Source organism: Puma concolor, chromosome D2 (genome assembly GCF_028749965.1).
Source record: "Puma concolor isolate L17-30 chromosome D2, mPumCon1.1.hap2, whole genome shotgun sequence".
NCBI lineage: Eukaryota > Metazoa > Chordata > Mammalia > Carnivora > Felidae > Puma > Puma concolor.
In genome coordinates, this window is record NC_141677.1 from 12,908,517 (window position 1) to 12,933,263 (window position 24,747).

Sequence of the window (24,747 nt, forward strand, 5' to 3'; positions counted from 1 at the left end):
GAACTTAAAAAAAAGTCTAAGCACCTATATATACTTTATTTTGATCATATTACTTCTCCCCTTCCACCCCCCATGATTATCTAACACTTTATTTGATAGTGTTTTTTAAAATCAGAATCCTAGTTAGGTTCATACGTTACAGTAAGTAGATATGTCTCAACTCTTTTATTCTGTGGATGTCTACTCTCAGTCCTTGAATTTTGTTGCTGTTGTTGTTAAAGAAGCCAGGTCTTTTGTCATGAGGCGTCTCCTGCATTCTGAGTTTTGGTGATTATGTCCCCGGGAGGTTGTTTAACATGATCCTTTCTCCCTTATATTTCCTTTCACTGGTAGTAAGACCTAGAAACCTAATCAGATTTAGGTTCCATTTTTTTTTTTTAACAAAGTGTTTTAATGTTTATTTATTTTTGAAGAGACAGAGACAGAACATGAGCAGGGGAGGGGCAGAGAGAGAGGGAGGCACAGATCCAAGGCAGGCTCCCGGCTCTGAGCTGTCAGCACATAGCCCAACGCGGGGCTCAAACTCACAAACTGTGAGATCATGACCTGAGCTGAAGTCGGTCACTTAACCAAGTGAGTCACCCAGGTGACCCTACTAGGTTCCATTTTTTGACCAGAATATTTTACAGGCAGGAGTCCGTGCCTCCAACCTGAGGCACATAATGTCTGGTCGTCTCTTTTGGGGAGGTGCTAGGAGCCATGGATGCTCATAGCCTAGGGACTGCAAAATGGTAACATGCTGTTATTTCATCTTCTTTGATAAACGGGAATACTTAAAGAAAACTTGCTGTCATCAACTATTTGGTTACCCTGAGATAGAGTTCATAAAGGAAAGGCAGGAGAAATACTTAATTATTTTCCTTTATTGACTAGTTTTCATAGTTCTTACTCTACAACCTTTCATGGGTTTGTGTTACAGGGTAAAGTCAGTGCTATTTTAGTCTTGTTGCGTCAGTTCACTGCTTCTACAAAACATGATGCTTACACGTGGCTTCTGTTCTCAGGTTGCACATCAAGATTATTTTTGGCATGTCTAAAATGGAGATAATATTTCATTTGTAGGAATTTTTTTGCTGAGGATTAGCTGAGATAATGCATGTAAATGTACTTTGAATGCTAAAATGCGTGCTACAAAAATTAATCACTTTATTCTAAAAAGTTCTGTGAATTTATGTACTACCAATTATATTTTATTCTAAACCCCACAATGGAATAAAGAAAGCGTTCAAAATAGTTTGTGATATTTAATTATCTTCATAATCTTTAATATGTACACTTTTATCTATGTCATCTAATTAGAAAGTAATACTTATAATTTAAAGTTTCAAGATGAGAAGGTAGCAGACTATTTTATGGTATTTAACAGTGTCAACTTACTTGACAGATATTGTATTAATTTATGCTTCTTTAAATAATACCTTTACTGGGAACTAACCAATCTTTAAGAAAAGTTGGGGTGGGGGGGTTGTCACTGGGTTGGTTGGTTTGCATTTAATCATATTGCTATTTTTTCAGCACATTTTTGGATTATTAGATTGTTTATAATCCACTGAAGATGTGAAACTAGTATTTGATCCCTTTCAGTGAAATTGTTTGTTCTGTGTCTTTAATTTTGTATTGGCTTTAATTTTTCCCCCCCTATCTTTCTTTAATTTAGCATGCCAAAGAATATTGGTGGATCTTTTGGTATCTTTGATGAGCTCAAGAACGTGTTCGGAAGAGCTAACCCTTCTTTTGAGAATATTTCTGGAGAAATCTCCTTGTACAGTAAATATGCTATAATTTAATTTTTTTCACAGATACCTAATAGGATATTTTAAAACCTATTTGGAAATCACTAAGCTCTCTCTTTTGTTGTGGTAATTATTATACAGTCAACTCCATGTTATTATGTGTGAGATTCTCAATCATTTTATTATTTGCCCACATTTTAACTGTTTCACTTCAGTTTTGGCTAACCAGCCTATCGTTGGGATCATAGTCCCATTACCTCATCCCACCCCCAGTTGTTGTGCTTAAGAAATGCCAAGTAATTTTAATTACTAAAGAGAACTTAATTATGAGTAGTTGTTACCATTTTAAGGATTATCCTTTTTTTTTTTAGAAAATTAGTATCTACTCTTGAGGTATCTTGTATCACTTCTTTCCATTGGTGTAACTTAGTGACTTTTAGACTGTTCTTTGCTGAGAAACTCATTTTTATAATGAGACCTTGACTGGAAGCATATGCAAATCAAACAGAAAACCTGGGAGCTACTTTCTGTGACGCAAGATTAAATGTCACTGAGCCCTGCCCATTTCCCCACCTTACTCCCGCTTGTGGACCCTGAGAGGACTCTATGGAGCACAAGGTTAAAAACCACTGATGTAGACATTTGGTGACTGTAGTTTGGAGTGTTTCTTTTTTAAAACATTTTTAAATGTTTATTCATTTTTGAGAGAGAGAGAGAGAGAGACAGAGAGGCAGAGCATGTAAGTAGGGGAGTGGCAGAGAGAGAGGGAGACACAGAATCCGAAGCAGGCTCCAGGCTCTGAGCTGTCAGCACAGAGCCTGACATGGGGCTCGAGCCCACAAACCTTGAGATCATGACCTGAATCAAAATCGGACACTTAACCCACTGAGCCACCCAGGCACCCCGAAATGTTTCTATTAGTTTCCCTGAGTGCATTTCTCATCATCGTCGTCGTCGTCGTCGTCGTCGTCATCATCATCATCACCATCATCATCATCATCATCATCAATGTTAGCTGTTATTTTATGCATAGGGCATATAATTGGTAGGGCATTGTACTAGGTTACTCTTTTCTACTTTTTTACTTGTCTCCTTAGTCGTTACTTTTCTCTTTAATTAGATGCTCGTTTCCTCTCTTGTCTCTTCTACAGTTCTACACTTCAGTTTAACAAAAAATTTGTAATTTATAAAGAAAACCTAAAAACACTTATTTTGTTTTACCAAAAGCAGATGAAAGAAAATTAATTTGATTAGGGAAAACTCATGTAAAGTAAGTTGGAAAGTAATTGAGCCACTCAATTTTATGAAGTCAGTCATGTTAGAAATATCATCCAGAAATCTGGAGAATTTGTCAGGTGTCTGGTTCTGTGCTTCACTTAAAAATAATTGAGAGACGGGCACCCAGGTGGCTCAGTCAGTTGAGTGTCTGACTTTTGCTTTTGGCTTGGGTCACGATCCAAGAAATCATGACGTCAAGCCCCACATCGGGCTCTACGCTGAATGTGGAGCCTGCTTGGGATTCTCTCTGGCTCTTCCTCTGCCCCTCTCCCCTACCCATGCTCTCTCTCTCTCTAAAAAAATAAATAAATAAAATAAAGTAAAATAAACAGTAAAATTGAGAGAAACAACTATAGTCTACTTAGAAATAAACATCTTTCTTTGGTAGAAATGATTCCAGATATAATTACTGTAGTTAATTTCTTTTGTTTTTATTAAAAAGTTTTTTTAGTTTATTTTTTGAGAGAGAGAGAGAGAGCAAGGAAGGAGCAGAGGGAGAGGGAGACAGAGAATCTGGCAGCACAGACTGTCCTTTATAACCAGAATTTCAAAATTGTTATGTACCTTATTAACATAATCCTGACGTTTTGTTTTGCTTTTTCTCTAGGAAGTTCTTCTTTTGGGTATTCTGAAAATTATCGAAAGCGACATTGCTATGAGCCCTTCACAGTATCTAACCTTCCCTTTACTGCATACGCCAAATTTCAGCAATGGCGTTTCGTCACAAAGGAGTCCTGGGATTCTGAACAGTAAGGCCCTGGGATTATTACGGAGAGCACAGAGTTCGCAGAGCAGGAAAGAGGCCGACAGTGAAAGTTTCCCCCAGCGGCTGCTCTCCTCCTGGCACGTAGCCCCAGTGCACTTGCCGTTGCTGGGGCAGAACTGCTGGCCACACCTGTCAGAAGGGTTCAGCGTCTCTCTGTGGTTTAGCGTGGAGCGCATCCACGAAGCGGAGAGTGCCACGGAGAAAGGAAAGAAGATAAAGAAAAGAAACAAGTCCTTAATGTCGCGGGACAGTAGTTTGGATGGCGCAGGTATGATGTTCCCGCTGTTATCTGTTGTCTGTTTCACTGAGCTTTTTCACGTGGGCATTTGGGTTGAGCTGTAAGGACGTGGGGATTTCTCACTGGCTCTGGACATGTGCTTCGTGCTAGGTGCCTTAGTGATGGCAGGCCCTGCCTCCCCAAAGCCTGGCTGGTGAGATGGCTTCAAAAACCCTACTTTCTTTTGTACTTTGGCCTTGGGGCTGGAGGTAGGGGCTGCGGCGGAGGGACCCGCACGTGTACAACTGCCGTGGGGATCACCAGCCCCATTTCCTGCCTCTTTCCTGCTCCCATCACTGGATTAGGGTGATTCCTGGTGTGAGAGAAGTAAAGGAAGAAGCCCGAGAGCCACTCTTCTGTCCTTCTGTCCCCTTCTCCCCAGGCCCCAGGAGCCCCCAGGAGCCCCCATCTCATCTCCTTTCTCTCTCTTAGCTCAGCTCTCCTCCTCGCGCCACATCGTTCCGCAGCGCCCCTCTCCTAGTTCCTGTCACATTGCGTTTGAGTGAGTCAGCCTTTCTCCACGGTTAGAATCATTTCCATTCCAGTACTTTCTATAACCGATCCGATCTCTGTTCTGCCGCCACGAAACTGGGTCTGGTTCCTCATATGACGAGGGCAGGAAGGACCTGTTCGTTAAAAAGCAGTTTATGGTGGTGAGAAGCCAAGCAGGTCGGCTAATTGTTAGGGTCCATGGGATGGATGAAATGACTGGATGAGACAGCTGGTTAGGGGTCACATGGAGGTCCTGGCCGCAGGGGCTCTTCCCGGGGCAAAGCTGACGCATCCCACTGGCTCCCTGCTTCGGAACACTAGGCCTTCGGGCAAGGTCCTGCACCACTGACACTGATAGAAAAGAAATCCTTAATGACGTTGTCAGGATGGGAGAGTGAGAAGCGTCACCTGACGTCCGCAGCTGGAACTCGGAATCCACTTCTTCAGACACATTTCCGTGTTGTTAGCATAGTGTACTTCTGCACTTTTGCGGGTTAGCCTAGGAAGCCAAACTTAAAACAAAACAAAACAAAACAAAAACAAATAGTTCTAGCATTTTCTTTTGTGAGTTGAACTTTGCCACTAAGGATTGATAGCTCTGCCGCTGCCCCGTGTACTTTGAGTGCTTCCTGTATGTGCATTACTTTGCCCCACTCTTTCTACTTACGTTTTCAATCTAATCTTCACAACAGTTCGGTAAGGTGAGTGCTCGCACTGTCCATATTCACAGATGATATGAAACAGCATGACCAGTTTATATAGCTGGTAAGTGATGGGGAGGGATTTAGACTCACCTATATTTAATTCAGAGCTTGAGCGCCACCCCTGTACTGTAAACTGTGCAGATCTCCTTCTCAGATTTAAGTGGGGGCAATCACAATGCAGACAGTCTCTGATCAAATGAAATAAGTATACACAATGACCTGAGAAAAAGTGGAGCAGTGGGCAATTAAAAACATTTTTTTATTGTAGCAATATATTAGAAGACACATATTTTGACATATGACAATTCTGCATCAACATTAAAAAAGAACATTTAAAAATAGTATATATACCAAAATTTTGAAGGGAGAGTTGAAGAAGATATTATAGTGATGACACATCCTTTGCCCTAAACCAACTTTGTGACCTTGAGCAAGTTACTTAATCTCTCAGCACCTCAATTCTGTCATCCTCTAAATGGGGACAATAAAATTTACCTCAGAAGATTGTTGTATTAACTATTTGTTATATTTCTACTTTACAGTAGCTGGGTACACACTGGTTTCTGTTCTGGTCTTTTATTTATGCAACGTCAGATTTGATATGGAAACATTAGTAGCACATCAGATATGAATTCTCTATACATCTCCTATCTTGGGCAATAGTCCTCAAAATAATGAATTTAGGGGGAATATTCTTAAAAATTGGTGGTGTTTATACTTGTTGGAAAATGGCAACAAATATATAAGCAGTCTAATAGCTGGTAGTGTTCATCTTTTCTGAAAGTCTGAGCCCTTGGACATGCATTTTGTATTTTGGTGCATCTTCATTAACATAGCTCTATGTGAAGTCAGGCAGTGTAGTAACAGTGTAGATGGCTTGAGGATTCAGTGTGGTGAGAAACCACTTGAAGTCAAGATGAATAACCAGATAGCCCAAAGCATATGGCATTACCTTAGCTCGCCTTAGAATAACATTTTAGAGTTTCAGAATCACTTAGCAATTATATGCAAAGATGATTCATCAGGGAGTCTAAACAAAGAATATATTCAAACAGCACGATTTTTCAAAAATCAAATTTTTTTTAAATCATGCTATTGTAATAATCATAGGATGATTTTTGGTCGTGCATGTGACAGTGGTGTGTGCTCTGTGGGCCAGGGTCTGTAATGTCAGAGTGACCGAATCCAATCAATAAGAGAAATGTGGCACGGTTTGTAATAGGTCACCACAGTGACATCACAATGATCTGTTCATTCCCACAATTAGCCCTTAATTATCGTATATTTTGAAGACTTTAATAACTTCCAGTGTACCCAGTTACTGTCTTCACTCCTGGTGCTTTTTTGGAATTAACATCTCAAGTTTGGGAATATTGTTTGGAACATCCAGGTAAATAATTTACTGCAAATGAACAACCATGCTTTGTATTCTTTTAAATTCACGTTTCCCCTCATTTTATCAACTGCTTTACTGATTATTCTAACGTCTTTTTATCATAGAGAACAACAGACTGGAAGGTGCCGAGTACATAAATCCTGGTGAAAAGCTCATAGAAGAAGGATGTATTCATATGATTTCCTTGGGATCCAAAGCTCTGATGATGCAAGTGTGGGCTGATGCCCGCAATGGCACTTTTATCTTCCGGTATCGATTATCCTCAACCCCCTGCGAATAGATCGCATATTTAAATAATTTAGATGAGACATTGATGTGAAAGCTAATAAAGATAATTACAGCAAATCAGAAAACTGTTTTTAAAAAGATACATTCTAACAAGTATTAATACCACCTCTGTAACAATATATTATTCTATCCAAAAATCTATAACTAAACTCTGAAAGTAGATTATGTTAATTCTCAATTAGATTTTAGACCCATGCTCACTGAAGTCTTATCTATGGAAATATTCTATCAGATTGCAATCGCCTTAAGATGTTATTATCAGACAGCTGGTTTCCATGCAGATTATATGTTTAATAGCCATTACCTGATAAACTTCAATTCTTCTTGCAGTCTTGTCTTTTTTTCTTACCTCTTTTGTTAACTGGTATACAAATCTTTTAGTTGGATTGAATGAGTATGATACAATTTTTATAAAACATTAAACAAAAATTGGTATTTAGAGGATATATGCTTTTTGTTTTAAAGGTTACTTGGTATTTTGTATGCATTATATCCTAATTCTCTCAGCAATCCCTCCAAGTAGGATAGACCCCCTAGTACATCTTGGCATTTAGACATTTATGTACAACATGTATTAATTTTTGTATGAACCAAAAATTACACTTAATTTCTAAAAGGGCAATGACTGTATAAATAGTAACAATTCAGGGGCACCTGGGTGGCTCAGTCAGTTAAGTGTCCCACTCTTGGTTTCGGCTCAGGTCATGATCTCACGGTTTGTGAGTTCGAGCCCCACATCAGGCTCCGTGCTGACAGTGCGGAGCCTGCTTGGGATTCTCTCTCTCTCCCTCTCTCTTTGCCCCTCTCCCGCTTGCTCTATCTCTCTCAAAAATAAATAAAGTAAAACATTTAATAAATAGTAACAATACATTTTTTTTTCAAATTGAATTTTGAAAATTAATGCCTAAATTATTCACACCAGCAAATGAGCTTCATCTATTTTAGTTCGTGAATTGAGGTAATAATATAATAAAATAACTAAGCAGATTTTATGGTGTAAAACAAAGACCTACTGACTTTTCAAATTAGTTTAAAAATAGAACCGGGGCACCTCGGTGGCCTAGTCAGTTAAGCCTCCAGCTTCAACTCAGGTCATGAGCTCATGGTTCGTGGGTTCGAACCTTGGCATTGGGCTCTGTGCTGACAGCCCAGAGCCTGGAGCCTGCTTGGGATTCTGTGCCTCCCTCTCTGTCCCTCCCTGGCTCGTGCTCAGTCTCTCTCTGTCTCTCAAAAATAAACATTAAAGGGGCGCCTGGGTGGCGCAGTCGGTTAAGCATCCGATTTCAGCCAGGTCACGATCTCGCGGTCCGTGAGTTCGAGCCCCGCGTCGGGCTCTGGGCTGATGGCTCAGAGCCTGGAGCCTGTTTCCGATTCTGTGTCTCCCTCTCTCTCTGCCCCTCCCCCGTTCATGCTCTGTCTCTCTCTGTCCCAAAAATAAATAAAAAACGTTGAAAAAAAAAAATTAAAAAAAAAAAATAAACATAAAAAAAAATAGAACTGATTTTTGGGGCACCTGGGTGGCTCAGTCAGATGAGTGTCTGACTCTTGATGTCAGCCCAGGTCATGATCTCATGGTTTGTGAGACTAAGCTCACATTGGGCTCTGCAATGACAGTGCAGAGCCTGCTTGGGATTCTCTCTCTCCCTCTTTCTCTGCCTCTCCCCTGCTGTGCGCGCTCTCTCTCTCTCTCTCTCTCAGTCAAAATAAATAAACTTTAGAAAAAATAGAACTGATTTTTAGTCTAATTCAAATACCTGGAATTATAGCTATTAGACATTTATTAAATATTGAGATCAGAAATTTCATGTTTTCAGCCTATACTTTTTCTCTTTTTTGTAGTATGTGCATGGATTCAAACGATGACATGAAAGCTATTTTACTGGCACAGGTTGAATCACAGGAGAATATTTTCGTCCCCAGCAAATGGCAACACTTGGTCCTCACCTACCTACAGCAGCCCCAAGGGAAGAAGAATAACCATGGGAAAATCTCCATATGGATCTCTGGGCAGAGGTAGGAAACGTTTTTAGTAAATACTTACTAACTTCCATTAAAATTTTAAGTTTAGTTTGTCATAGCTTCTGAAGCAGATCACAGGAAACTATAGATACGATGTGCTGTATGTTAATGCAGGAGTCTGTGTCAGAGTCGGATACTTTTTCCTGTGTATCACTTTAATACAAAATTAATCTCTCATGCAAGTTAATACTTGGGTTTGAGGGAACATGCAGAAAACTGACATTTAGATGTTTATATAGAATATATGATAGATCAAGGAACAGAACCTATAGTTTGGTCTTTCATGCCTACAGATTTATAAAATGAATCCACAAGGAATTACTTCAATTAAGTGGATAATAATGCTAAGACCTAAATTAAGTCAGGGTTTCAAAAGAAATTAGAATGACCGGAGCAAAATTTAAGCTAGTGTGTATCACGTAATAGATTAAAATGGGGTCCTAGGGGCGCCTGGGTGGCGCAGTCGGTTAAGCGTCCGACTTCAGCCAGGTCACGATCTCGCGGTCTGTGAGTTCGAGCCCCGCGTCGGGCTCTGGGCTGATGGCTCAGAGCCTGGAGCCTGTTTCCGATTCTGTGTCTCCCTCTCTCTCTGCCCCTCGCCCGTTCATGCTCTGTCTCTCTCTGTCCCAAAAATAAATAAACGTTGAAAAAAAAAATTAAAAAATAAAATAAAATAAAATAAAATGGGGTCCTAGAACATGCCATGTGATAGATTCAGGTATACTGTGTGATTTTTACCGACCAGGAGAATTGTGGGTCAAGTTAATAAGAGTTGTGTTCTGGAATATCTTAATGTAAAATAAGCCAGAGAGAACTATAAAGTATCTTGGATTTGTAAGAGTTGCGAAGTATTTTATGAATGAAGTAACCATGAAAGGGGATACAGAATTGGATAGTGGCGCGGCATGGGACAGGATCAAGCTGGCTGGAAGGAAGAGTCTGAGTTCAGTAATGAGAAGGAAAAGCAATGGGTGTGGTCATGCTACCTGATAGGCAAGTTATGCATGTCAAGATGAGGAGGCTAGATTTAATCGCATGGACTATAAAATATTTCATACCTGTTATGTTGCACACCTTTTGCTAGGTGCCTTACATGCCTTATCTCCCAATTCTCTTAAAAATCCCTCGAAGTAGATAAGACCACAGAAATAACATATGCCCTTAGCATAAATGAGCCGATTCTTATTCATTCATTTGTTCATCCATTAAATATTTATTGAGGAATTGCCGTGTGCCCAGCGTGCTTGTATCAGGCCTGAGGGCAATGGTAAACAAGACTTGGCACTGAGAATAAACTGAGGGTTGATGGGGCGGGGGGGAGTGGGAAGGAGGGGACAGTGGGTGATGGGCATGGAGGAGGGCACCTGCTGGGATGAGCACTGGGTGTTGTATGGAAACCAATTTGACAATAAATTTCATATAAAAAAAAAAAAAGACTTGGGTTCCATGCCTTCTTGGAACTCACAGTCTAATGGGGAAGCAGACAAGGAGCAAACACAATGAAATGATTATATCCAAATCATGACAGATACTGTGGAGGTAACAAACAGGTCCCCAGAGAGAAAATATCAGGTTTGCTACTTAAAAGGTAGATCAGGGAAGGCGTCTTTGGGAAAGGATTATTTAAGCTGAGACCTCGAGGGGAGACGGGACGTGCTCTGAGCAGGGGAGAGGCAGAGCCTTCCAGGCAGAGGGGAAGGCCCGTGGAAGCCAAGGGAAAGCTGTGTGCTGGCTCATTGCTGGAAGGGAGGCTGTCAAGTTGACTGCTTAGAGCTGTCCAGCCTCAATGCCAGAGGAAGGCAGAGGACAGGGGGCTTGTGAGTGGCTTTAGGGGAGTCCCTCCCCAGGGTCCACCACAGGAAAGAACAGGCTTTGGGAACAAAACCAAGGCTTCAGTTTTTGTTTATTCATTTCAAAAAATCCATGAAAATATGTCATTGAAGCTTCCATATTCTAAATAAAATATTTTCTGAGGAGTTCTCAGACTTCAACCAATTAGTAAAATTTTTTTTCAGAACCTTGAGTTAGGTCAGTTGGAGTTGGGGACAGGGCTGTGCCTAGCGAGCCTCTTTCTCATGGACCCTCTCCTCATTTCACGAGCTCTCAACATGTGGCAGGAACTGTCTGAAACACTTCACACGGATGACCTCATTTGGTCCTCCTGACAACACTAGGAAGAAAGTATATTGTTTTCTCTATGTTACATATGAGGCAATTGAGAGAGACCCAGAGCGGGTAAAGTCATGCCACAAGTATGGGGTACAGCTGAAACCTGAACCCAGATACAGCCCATGCCTTAGAACCCTGTGTTTTGCCACCCCAACAGCCTTTTTGTGAATCAGACCACCTGACAGGTATAGGAGTCATAAACTAACTAGACATGTTCAGAATGAGGGTTTAGATGTTCATTGTGGATGGTTGGTGAGCATAGCAATTCATATATTTCTACATTACTTTGAAGGAATTTTTTTTTTGCCATTGGTACAAAGTGATGATTTCATCTGTTGAGAGCAACGAGCAAGTGACCAAGGACGAATATATTATTCTGTTGATTTAAACTTGGTACTTTCTGAATTAATAGAATAATTTCTATAAATAATATATTTCAGGAGAACATTTTCAATAGCATGTAACACTGAAAACAAATTATTAATAGTTTATATTCTTATTTAATGAACAGCACACAAATGTGGTAGGAATATATGGCACATAGTAGGTACTTAACATTTGTTGAATTCATCTTGCAGAGTGTTCTTTACCCTTAAAAACTGTATTAAGTCATACTGCCAATAGGTGGCAATAGTGTTTCGGTCACGGCCATGTATTTGGTTCAAGAAAGATGCATGCAATCTGGAAATGATCTCACTGTATTGCTGTATGTCTGTTATACCTCAATAAAAAAAAGTTATCTCACATTTTTATCAGAAAATATTTCTATTAAAATAGTTACATTTTTATGTTAAATATAAAACAGAAAGCCTTAGGGAAAAGTTTTTAAATTTAAATAAATTGACATACCAACATAGAATTTCTTGGTAAATTCTATGAACATTAGCATATTCTAAGTCTTTATCTTATTCACAAACTTTGCCTTTATAAGTTACCTTCATTATCTTTATATGCAGCTTAAAATATTCCCCCAAAAGGGGTAGAACTTGGCACTCCGGACTTCCAACTGGATGATGAAATCCTCTCGTCGTGTGTGTCTCTCTTTGAGGAAGTGTCAGTTTACTTTTTCCTACTCTGTCTTTTGTAAGGATTCCTGTAAATACAACAGACTAACCCAAACTCTATGACTGAGCATTGAAAAAAATAGAAAATGCAGAAAAGCATTGCATTTCAGTGGCTAGTCAGAACCAAACCTTGAGAAATGATACTCCTTTTCTGAGTAGTCTTTGATGGCTTCATAGAAGGTGATGTTTTAGGAATGGTTTACCAAGGTGGGAGACTTCTTGGTAAAATTAGGGGGAGGTGGTTGGTTTGTATTTGTAAACCAGGAAGGCGCATGTGCAGAGGTCGAATGGCAAAGAAAACTTGCCTCAGGTGTCCGGTCCCTCCTGCCATGGCCTGCTGCGGGGCCATCAGGCATGTCTGTTTTACTCCCCTCTTTCTGGAATTTGTGTACTGCTAGCACTGGGGACCAGGAGACAGCAGAATCCACTCTCTTTCTCCCCATCACCAACTGTTTGATACTGAACCGAGAACATTGTTCAAGAACTTCCCATTATTAAACATTTCTACTTTTAAACTATTCAAGTCCTCACTGAAGTAATGGATTTAACTTTGTTTTTAACACAGGAAACCTGATGTTACTTTGGACTTTATGCTTCCGAGAAGAACAAGCTTGTCATCTGATAGCAATAAAACATTTTGCATGATTGGCCACTGTTCATCATCCCAAGAAGAGTTTTTGCGATTGGCTGGGAAATGGGACCTGGGAAATTTACTCCTCTTCAACGGTATACTTTTTTCCTTCAAAGCGTTTCCAGTTTCTTCTTTCAGTTAACAAGTATTAAACTAGTAAATTATCCTGGATAATAATCCAGGATATTAATCCCTATTCCTTCACTTGTACTTAGTAAGTATTACATTTCCTAGATACCAAGATGCACTTCTAAAATATTTCAACATTTTTATAATATAGATGTTTCTTAGAATTGATATATATGTTTAATGCAAGGGTGTACGTCATACCTCCCACCAGCCCCCCCCTAAAGGGAAGCGCATATCAAATCAATTTTGTTTTATAATCTAGGAAAATACAGTATTGACAAGTAAACTTAGAATGATTATCTCTCTTACTCATAATTTTAGTATATTCTTTTTTTTAATTTTCTTAATGTTTATTTTTGCGAGAGAGAGAGAGAGAGACAGAGTACAAGTGGGGGAGGGGCAGAGAGCAAAGGAGACACAGAATCCAAAGCAGGCTCCAGGCTCTGAGTAGTCAGCACAGAGCCCGATACAGGGCTCGAACCCATGGACCATGAGATCATGACCCGAGCCAAAGGCAGATGCTTAACCAACTGAGCCACCCAGGCAGCCCAATTTTAGTATATTCTGTAAGAATATCAAATTTTAGGGAAAAAAAGAAATATATGATTTAAAAATATATAAAAAACTTAAAAATAAAAATAAAAAATGTATATCACTAAACCTGGCACATAATAGCATTCAGGGAGCGTTTATTGAATAGATAGAAGAATGGAGGAATGAGATATCAATTCATATTTATTTCAAAAAAGAATTTACTGAAGTATGGTTTCCATTTATTTAAAAAAGGCAAAACAAAACCAAAGTAACTGTTTTCTATCTGAAGGAAAAAATAGAAATTTTATTATTTTATTTTATCACAAGCTTCACAGTTAACTTTATGTGTATTAATTCATTTCCCGTCCATACTTGGCATAGGTTATTTGCTCATGACACCAATTTGGAATGTGAGACTTTATCAATTTTATAGAGATAAAAGAATCTGACAAAAATAACTAACTCTTGATTTCTTGCTTTTTATGAAAAATTCTGGTTGGAGTATGATAAATAAATAACTTTATTTTCTTGTTCAGGAGCTAAGATTGATTCACAAGAGGCCTTTTATCTATATGCTTGTGGACCCAACCATACATCTATAATGCCATGTAAATATGGCAAGCCTGCGAATGACTTCTCCAAATATATTAATAAGGACATTTTGCGATGTGAAAAAATCAGAGAACTTTTTATGACCAAGAAGGAAGTGGACATTGGTCTCTTAATTGTAAGTTTTCATTTCATAAGTTTAAACTTTTTAGTAACTGATAATTCATGGTTATAAAATGTGTAATTAGCTATGAATTAGATTTCTAAAGTTTCTCTTCTTTCTTACTCAACATTTTCTTTCCTTAAGAACATGTTTCTTTCTTAAAAAAAAAAAAAAAAAAGCAACCTGAAATACTCAGAATTTGTTTTCGGGTTTCAAATGTTTATTCCCTTTTCCTTAGAACTATATTTCCATACGAAGCATTAGTTTAGTTTATACGTACTAATCATTCAAGAAAAATGTTTATGATATGGTGAAAATATAACATCTGTTAGCGTAAAAAAAATTGCTCATTACATTTCATTTCCATACTTATAAATAAGTAGTAATTTTTATTTATAGTATTATTTTTATTTATAAATATTCCGATTTTAAAATATTTATTCTTTGATATCAGTAACAACCAGGAATTTTGCTTGCAAAATATTGCTGACTCTGGTTATATGAGACTCTCATGTTGTTTTTTTATACACTATTGTAATTTTTTGTCCAAGTGTATAGTTCAGGAGTTTGTGGTAGATATTTTTCATTATAGCAACTAGAAAGCTGAGCCTTCGTAGTCTTAGAAGATCTACTAAAAACTGGTAGATCTGGCCATGAAACTGGGTTCCTTCTCTTGCTTCTTATGAGAGGTACAGTTATAGGTCAGAGATTTTACTTGAAGGAGACTACTAGTTTGGAATGTATTTTGTTGTTGTTGTTGTTGCTGCTGTTGTTAATGAGATGTGTATTGCGCAATCAAAATAAATTGTATTTTAAAGCTGTAACATTTGACTAAAGGAACGGAGAAGTTCTAGCATAGATATTTTGTAAAATACATGTTAAGTCTTAAGTGGTGTTAAATATGTAACTGTGGTAAAGCGGATAGAGAGTAGATACGTATGGAATTTGACTTATGATCTGATATTGTGTATACAATAGTTTTCTCCCTAAGGAGTATCCAAAAAGGGGGGTTGGGAGCATTTGGGCTGTCCATTATGATTGGGTGATGACCAGGGATGCTACATGTTCTGCAATGCAAGGGCAGTATTATATAGAGCACAGAATTATCCTACCCCAAATGTGTCACCATTAAGAAAACATGCTTTATGGGGCGCCTGGGTGGCGCAGTCGGTTAAGCGTCCGACTTCAGCCAGGTCACGATCTCGCGGTCCGTGAGTTCGAGCACCGCGTCAGGCTCTGGGCTGATGGCTCAGAGCCTGGAGCCTGTTTCCGATTCTGTGTCTCCCTCTCTCTCTGCCCCTCCCCCGTTCATGCTCTGTCTCTCTCTGTCCCAAAAAAAATAAATAAACGTTGAAAAAAAAAAAAAAAGAAAAAGAAAACATGCTTTAGGGAAATGTTTCTCAAACCTAAGCGTACAGCAGAGTCACCCAGAGGATTTATTAAAACACAAGTTGTTGGGCCAGACTTTTGGATTCAGGGGTCTGAAGTGTAGCCCAAGCAATTTGCATTTTTAACAAATCCCAGACAATGCTGTTGGCTGCTGCTTGCTGGTTCAGGACCACACGTTGAGAATCTATGCTTTAGGCAGACCAAGGAGTTACACAACCAGTGTTTGTTCAAATAATAATTTTAACTCTCTAGTTTTTGGTTAATCCATTTGTTTTCACACACACACACACACACACACACACACACACATTTCCTTAATCCTTTTATTTTGCTTGAAAAGAATATATTGAAGTCATAAGATTTAGCATAAATTATCACAAATGAAAATTCTAAGGATTTGATGCGACAACTGTTTTTAGAAAGCAAATTTTTTTTAATTTTTTTTTTTTTTAACACTTATTTATTTCTGAGACAGAGAGAGAGACAGAGCATGAACGGGGGAGGGGCAGAGAGAGAGGGAGACACAGAATCGGAAGCAGGCTCCAGGCTCTGAGCCATCAGACCAGAGCCCGACGCGGGGCTCGAACTCACGGAGTGCAAGATCGTGACCTGGCTGAAGTCGGACGCTTAACCGACTGCGCCACCCAGGCGCCCCTAGAAAGCAAATTTTTAAGCCTGATTTAGTAATTTGGGGATTATGAGTTCATGAGCGAAAAGTCTGGCAAGCCGCTGGTGCCAGGTGGGAGTTGTTTCACGTAGATGAACGTTCGTCAGCTTTCTGTTGAAAACTACTGCAGGTTTAAGATTTTGTTTTACCTAGCATATCATATACAGTAAGACCGTGTTGTCACTTTAGTTGGTATGCAAATATGCTAGTTGATGTCTGGATGAAATTGTGTTTAAGTTTAAATCGCCATGGTTGAAAATGATCACAGCCTAAGGCCCCCACGGCTTCTGGGAGAAAACACTGAACCAGGGTACATGATTTCCCTAAGCCTGAGTGCCCCACCGGAGTCAGAACCTGATCGAAACTGCCCTCTGCGTGGGAGAAATATTGAAAATTCTATTCAGTTTTAGTAGGAATGCTGATAGTCTGGAATTTTATTCTGGTAGGAAGATCTGACGTAGGGTCACTTGTAAATGAGTAGCCAGCTTGTGAACAAACACATTCCCCAAAGCAAAAAATTTGAATACATTGATGCAGAGTTCCCATCTCAAAAGGTTGTCAAGATTGGTTAATATTTGTAAGTGCAAAGAACAGTGCCTGGTATGTAATGAGTGTGGTGTGTAAGACTCAGCTGTTCTTAGTAGTAACAGTGTAATTTCGTGTTTATTCTAAAATGGTTAAACCTGGAATCTTCTCAGCCTTGACAAGGTTTATACAATTGTTCGCTGCTATTGAAACTGATCTTCTCCTTTGTGAGGAGCCATCTTGCTTCCCACATTCATCTTTGTTTCGTGTACCGTCTATCAAAGAGAACAATTTGTTGGGTAACTTTTCACTTTGAAATGCTTGTTTGCTGGTTGATAACTTACTTTTGTCAATTTTGTTTAGTTGCTAAAGGAATATATTTGTGTTTCAGGAAAGTCTTTCCGTTGTTTACACAACTAACTGTCCTGCTCAGTATACCATCTATGAGCCAGTTATTAGACTTAAAGGCCAGATGAAAACCCAACTTTCTCAAAGGCCCTTCAGCTCAAAAGAAGTTCAGAGCATCTTGTTAGAACCTCATTATCTAAAGAATCTCCGGCCTACGGAATGTAAAACTATTCAAGGCGTCCTGCACGAGATCGGTGGAACTGGTATATTTGTTTTTCTCTTTGCTAGGGTAAGAATCACTAATTATGGTTTTATCTGAAACCAAACTACTTCTTTAATACTGTTAAATTTCAGTGTTGTTTTTTTTTTTTTTTAAATTTTTTTTTTCAACGTTTATTTATTTTTGGGACAGAGAGAGACAGAGCATGAACGGGGGAGGGGCAGAGAGAGAGGGAGACACAGAATCGGAAACAGGCTCCAGGCTCTGAGCCATCAGCCCAGAGCCTGACGCGGGGCTCAAACTCCCGGACCGCGAGATCGTGACCTGGCTGAAGTCGGACGCTTAACCGACTGCGCCACCCAGGCGCCCCTCAGTGTTTTTTTTTTAATTACAGAAACAGTTATACATCAACTGTATTAAACTTTTAAGATAAAGAAATCATGTTGTTTATGATGTCATCAAGCTTTCTGCCACACGTGGTGTGAAAATTTCTCTTAACTTATGGAGATTTTAGAAGTTTTCTATTATCCAGAAATGTAATTAAGACAATTAAATGTGATATATACAAGATTTAATGGGGCATCTGGTTGGCTCCGTCGGTAGAGCAGGCGACTCTTGATCTCTGTCGGGGTCATGAGTTCAAGCCCCACATCAGGCATAGAGATTACATTAATAAAACAAGTAAATAAATACATAAGATTTAAATTGTCAATGAGAGGAGGAATACATATTATAGTAACAAAAAGAAGAAAGATGTTCTTTGGACAAGATTGGGTGCATTCAAGGTGGCATGGCCGTAGACAAGGAATGTATTCTTTAAAATAAGGTTTGTGAAGCCTGTTTTTCCCAAGCTTCCAGCTGCTTGGGGAAAAAAAAAAAAAACCCAAGGGTCAGCAAGTAACTCCCCAAAAAATAATTTGAGTTTGTTCAGCTTTCTTAAAGACAAGGAGAAATATAAAAAGTTTGACTTGTGTCATGAGTACTATATTAGAATAAATTGTTTAAATTATCTGTTCTACTTAGTCGTCTCAGGGTGGGGACAATATCTTTCCTGACATAGAGTAGATAATCAATAAATATAGACTGACTATTTACAGGGATCGCTGAAATCCAAAATCAGGAGTACAAATGGTACTAATCATCTCCTTCCTCAAGGCCCATATCCTTGTTTAAATAAAGCAGGCTTGGGGCGCCTGGGTGGCGCAGTCGGTTAAGCGTCCGACTTCAGCCAGGTCATGATCTCGCAGTCCGTGAGTTCGAGCCCCGTGTCAGGCTCTGGGCTGATGGCTCAGAGCCTGGAGCCTGTTTCCGATTCTGTGTCTCCCTCTCTCTCTGCCCCTCCCCTGTTCATGCTCTGTCTCTCTCTGTCCCAAAAATAAATAAACGTTGAAAAAAAAAAAATTTAAGTAAAGCACGCTTGATCTTCTTTCCTCAGAATTTGACTCCTAAGTGTAACTTCTGCAACATTTGCAAATTTCCACAGCCTCCCCAACTGGATTTTTTTCCTTCAGTGGGACCACCTTTGATTAATTTTGCAATAATGGGCATATCAGTGTGTGTTATTATCATTACCATTCTTATAAATATTTTGTCAGCATTGACTCACCATACTCTAACCTGTTTTTTCTTCTTCCTTTTTCAAACTCTTTTTTTCATCCAGTATCTAGTTGAGTAGATTTTCCCTTCGTGTTTTAAAATGAAAAGCTCTTTAACTCATCAACATTCTGTGATCAAATTTTATAACTTATAGTTTCAAAATGTATATCCTTGGTTTTTGTTCTTTCATCAAGTTATTACACATAATTTTGTTATGATTACTCTCACACAATGACTAGATCCTAGAGAAAATGGCTCATCTTTTACACACATTCAGGATCTTGCCAATAAGACTTCTAAAGTACATTGTAACACTTAAAACTTAGAAACTTTCTTTAGTATTTTTCCTTCTCTGCTACAAAAAGAAAATTCAGTCTCCTTAAAAACCTTACATGTGTTGGGGCGCCTGGGTGGCTCAGCCAGTTAAGTGTCTGACTTCAGCTCAAGTCATGATCTCACACTTTGTGAGTTCTAGGCTCCCTGCTGTCAGCACAGAGCCTGCTTGGGATCCTCTGGCCCCGTCTCTCGCTGCCCCTCCCTCTCTCTTTCTCAAAAATAAATAAACATTAAAAAAAAAACCCAAAAAACAAAAAAACCTTCCATGCATAGCCTACCTTTTGAAACAGATCTCTGCCATCCAACCAAATAAGCAAACTGCAGCCTCCAAGCTGTACCAGGAACTTCGAGTTTTAGACCCTCACCTGTCTCTTGTCTCTCGCTCCCAGTCACCTGCTGTTCCTACTTTCTAGGATTTTACTGTCTTTCCAGGCCATCTTCTCTCCATTTAGACTTCCCTAACCCAAGCAGAGTAGAGTTAGGAGTAGTTTCTGTGCCCTTGTGACATTCATACTGTCTCATTCTTCTTTGCCTTTAATCGTGATAGTAAGATGTGTCTTTCTTATACATAGTAGTTGTAGAAATCACTGGTTTAATTGAAGTACAAGGCAAATCTCTGGTTTTCATACATACATCTTGTCTTTTGACTAGATAGTAGGCCCCACTGGGGGCACGTATCATGCCTTTACTTCTTTGTTATCTCCCACAGCATATAACGCACAGCCTATCTGTCGATTCACTGAAATGACATTTGCTGACATTTCAAATCACTAATAAAATGCTACTGACTTATACAGTTGTGTTATTTTAGTTCATTTATACTATATTCAAGAGACTAAAATTGTAGGATTTATGTCTTTCAGTTTTGTTTATAATTCTTAAATGATGACAAAGTGTGAGCAAAAAAAAAATAGCTTTCAAATGAAACTGATGGTTTGATGTTATATAATAATATATAATCCCACATGTTAAATTTTTCTCTCAATAAATTATTTTTTAGGTTGTGGAACTCAGCAACTGTGAAGAAACTCAAGCATTAGCACTGAGAGTTATACTCTCATTAATTAAATACAACCAACAGAGAATACATGAATTAGAAAATTGTAATGGACTTTCCATGATTCATCAGGTGTTGATTAAACAAAAATGCATTGTTGGTTTTCATGTTTTGAAGGTATGTCCTCATAAAATTTATTCTCATAGTTTCATATGCAATGAGACTTCTCTTCATTATAGTCTTCCGACAATAGAGTTTCATGTTTCGGTTATTCCTGAAGAAAATGAAGGAAACTCAACAGAGTATATTTAACCAAACTAAGATGCTCTTCTGGCTTTCTTCATCATTAACATAATTACATTTTTGTCTTCTTTCAAACATTTGAGAAGAGTGAGAGAAAAAAATTAACTCCTAGAATTTGAGATCTGGATGAAGTGTTGCTATCCCTTAGGGGCTGGCCCCTGCTTCTGTAGAACGCTGAAATTAAGACCCACAGAGACACTGTTGTTTGCTTCAGCTCCCAGTTACGGAAGAGAACCTAGTTCTCTGGACAACTAGTACTGTGCCATTTCCAGTAGGCAGTGCTGATAGTTAGTTTTCTAAGGTTATATTAGTTTTTATTTTGATCCAGCTATCATCAGATACTTAAATACCTTTCTAGCTAAAAGCACTTGGTAACATTGTGAAAATAGTTGTCTGAGGGTACTAGTACTAAGGCAAAAGACTGCTTTCACCCATGCCCTCAAGATCCATACATTTATGGCATGAATCCTTAGTACTTTTTGGAAAAGGTTTCAAAGCCTAACAGATTCATTGAATTTAAAAAAGAAAAATAGAAAAATAAATAAATAAAATGGAATGTTTGTTTTACCCATGTTTGAAACTGAATAATCATTTATAAATATTTCAAAGTTTGTGTTTTTCTAATTATTTGAACTGTTTTGCAAAACAAATTAAAGACACTCTGTGAAGGTTGAATTCTTCACTAGTCTTCCTGTGAATTTAATGTTATGACTGCAAAGATGGAAAGAATAATGTTTCTGTTGAATTTTTAGATTAATCAGTTATTAATGCATCTTGTATTAACGCTGATTTTCCACAGACTCTTTTTGAAGGTTGCTGTGGTGAAGATATCATTCATGTCAACGAGAGTGGAGAGTTTAAGTTGGATGTAGAGTCTAATGCTATAATCCAAGATGTTAAACTGCTAGAGGAGCTCCTGCTTGACTGGAAGATATGGAATAAAGCCAAGGCATGTGCTTTTATTTTTAATGGTAAAAAACATATGACATGAATTTACCCTCGTCACAATTTGTAAGCATACCATATGGTATTAACTACATACACTGTGTCGAACAGCAGGTATCTAAGACTTTTCCGTCTTGCTTGGCTGCAACTGCCCCCGTCGCACACCCCCCATCTCTCCTGCCCTCTGCCCCTCTCCCTGGCAGCCACCATACCGCTTTCTGTTTCTAAGGGCTTGATTACTTTAGATATGTCGTAGAAGCGGAACCATTCAGTATTTGTCTTTTTGTGATTGGCTGTTTCACTTAGGATATGTCTTTAAGGTTCATCTGTGCTGTAGCACGTGACCAGATTCCTTTCTTTTGTAAGACTGAATAATATCCCATTGTATGTATATGCCACATTTCCTTTATCCATTCTTTCTATTAATAGACATTTAGGTTGCTTCCATATAGTGGATTTTGTGAATGATGTTGCAATGGACTTGGGTGTGTGAATGTTTCTTTGAGATCCTATTTTCAATTCTTTTGGATATATACCCAGAAGTGGGATTGCTGAATCATATATTAATTCTATTTTTAATTTTTTTTTTTTAAAGAGAGAGAGAGAGAGGGAGGGAGAGAGCCCCAAGCAGGCTCTGTGCTGACGGCTCGATCAGGGCTTGATACAGGGCTCGATCCCACAAACTGTGAGATCATGACCTGAACCAAGATCAAGAGTCCCGTGCTTAACCAACTGAGCCACCCAGGTGCTCCTCTGTTTTTAATTTTTTAAGGATCCCCTGCACTGTTTTCCATAAGACCTGCACCATTTTACAATCCCATCACCAAGGTACAAGGATTGCAATTTCTCCACATCTTTGCCAACAATTGTTATCTTCTGGTTTTTTTGATAGTGCCAATCCTATTGGGTATGAGACGATGTTTTATTGTGGTTTTGGTTTGCATTTCCCTGATATTTAGTGACAAGCATCTTTTCATATGCTTGTTGGCCATTTGTATATTTTCTTTGGAGAAATGTCTTTTCAAGTTCTTTGCCCATTTTTCAAATAGACTATTTGATTTTTTGTTATTGAGTTTTAAGAGTCCTCTATGTACTCTAGATATTAATCCTTCATCTGATACATGGTTTGCAAATATTTTCGCCCATTCTGTAGGGTTTTTTTTCACTTTATTGATTGTTTCCTTTGTGCACAGAGAGATGTGTACTTTTTAAAAACTGTTTATTTATTTTGAGGGAGAGAGAGCATGCACACACAAGTGGGAGAGGGGCAGAGAGAGGGAGAGAGAATACCAAGCAGGCTCCACACTGTCAGCAAAGAGGCCGACAGAAAGCTCAATCCCATGACTCTGGGATCATGATCTGAGCTGAAATCAAGAGGCAGATACATAACCAACTGAGCCACCCAGGCACCCCTAGATGAATATTTAAAAGTACATGTCTCTTGGGGTATCTGGGTGGCTCAGTTGGTTAAGCGTCCAACTCTTGGTTTTGGCTCAGGTCACAATCCCAGGGTCATGGGATCAAGCCCCACATTGGGTTCCATGCTGAGTGGGGGGCCTGCTTGGGATTCTTTCTCTCCCTCTGCTCCTCTCCCACTCATGTGTACCCTCTCTCTAAAAAAAATAAATAAATAAAATTAAATACTCATCTAAATTAAATTAAATATTCATCTAATCATTCTTCTAAAGAACAGAACAGACTTACTACTTCAGTGTAATGTTAATTAATGGAAGTGTGGCGATTATTTCCTGTGCAAGGTTTTGAGCAGCCATGGGTAATGCTGAGCTGGAAGGTCAGCATGAGAGCTTGAGCTAACTGGGATTAGCTAAGAGCAGTATGCAGGCTGGAAAACATGGAGCTCATTTGAATCAACTGGGAACTTACATCTATCATAAACTCTGAAAGGGAATCATGCTAAGAGTCTAGAGAGTCAGGTCAAGGTGAGGGAAATGGACACGCTTCTAAGTAGGGGAGCCAAGTTGCCCAGGAGTCATAAAGCTGAATCAGAATATATAGGGAAAGGCTATAAAGTCTTGACTTCATTATAGGCATAAGTTAAGGAACATGGTGTGATCTTAGGTCTAGGCACAGCATCTCAACCACTGGATGATCTTCACAAGGATCCAGCCAGGGAATGAATATAGGACTATTTCCTTTCTGCCCTAGTTTTTAACGATCTTTTTGGTATAAGCTCTTATAAGCTCCTTAGTTGTAGTGTAGACTATAGATTTTCTAGAGTTATTTAGAGCATAACAACATTACCGTCAAACATGATTAAAGACCAATTTATTATACAGGTATTCAGCATACACCTTTAGATTTTTTTTAAAAATCAGGTATTCCTAAATTTGGCAGTAGTCTGCCCAAATTTATTCATTATCAGTAATCTGTTGGAAAGCTGAAAGAAACCTTTGTAATCTATTATTAATAAAGATAAATTTTGATCAAGCATCCTAGAGGACAGAATTATTTTTCTAAATATTCCTATAGAAAATTATATTACAAAAGTATTCTCATATGAAGATATAATCTTCCACTTATAAAATAAATAAGACATGGGGATGCCTATATACAATATAAGGATATAATATGATATATATATTGTGGGCCAAGCCATATCAATAATATGATAACAACTTTGTATAGTGACAGATGGTAACTGTATTTCTCATGGTAACCATTTCATAACATATATAAATATTGATTCACTGTGTTATATACCAGAAATGAATATGATATTGTATGTCAATTATTCTTCAAAAGAAAAAAAAAAAGACATCAAAGAATAGGCAGCCATACATGGGGAAATCTCATAGTGTTGTGTTAAGCAGCTAATTGAACCATTGCTTTTTCTAGATTTTATGGTACTTACAATTTTTAAAACTTTGTAATTTGTCGTGATTTCTTTTCTCATTCTGAATAAATTCTCACTTTCAGACTAAATAATAACCATATATATATATATATATATATATGCATGCATAAAAATATGTGTAACGTTGCATGGGGAAAAAGCAAATGTACAGTGATAGCAGATATAAACAAAGGCAGCATAAATACGAACGTATAGGAAAGAATCAGCTCAGTTGTAGACGGAAGATGGAACCTAACTAAATGGTAGACAGTTGTTTTGGTTAGTATTTCAAAAGAGGATGCTAATTTGAGGTTGTTGATCAAAACACAAAACATTTCTTATTGAATTCAAAAGTGATACAAATACTTCTGTGAA

General features: G+C 38.5%; 1 protein-coding gene across 10 annotated transcripts in view; it reads left to right on the forward strand.

Moving 5' to 3' along the window:
• The window catches only part of LYST (lysosomal trafficking regulator), a 194,302-nt gene that overhangs the window by 76,065 nt on the left and 93,490 nt on the right, over positions 1-24,747 (forward strand). For all 10 annotated transcript variants that reach the window (XM_086679617.1, XM_086679619.1, XM_086679615.1 and 7 more), the window contains 9 exons: positions 1,658-1,767; positions 3,619-4,045; positions 6,751-6,895; positions 8,774-8,947; positions 12,752-12,912; positions 14,017-14,207; positions 17,165-17,410; positions 20,274-20,447; positions 21,373-21,522. In XM_086679617.1, the coding sequence (XP_086535743.1) occupies positions 1,658-1,767; positions 3,619-4,045; positions 6,751-6,895; positions 8,774-8,947; positions 12,752-12,912; positions 14,017-14,207; positions 17,165-17,410; positions 20,274-20,447; positions 21,373-21,522 (1,778 nt within the window). The remainder of the gene's footprint in view (positions 1-1,657; positions 1,768-3,618; positions 4,046-6,750; positions 6,896-8,773; positions 8,948-12,751; positions 12,913-14,016; positions 14,208-17,164; positions 17,411-20,273; positions 20,448-21,372; positions 21,523-24,747) is intronic.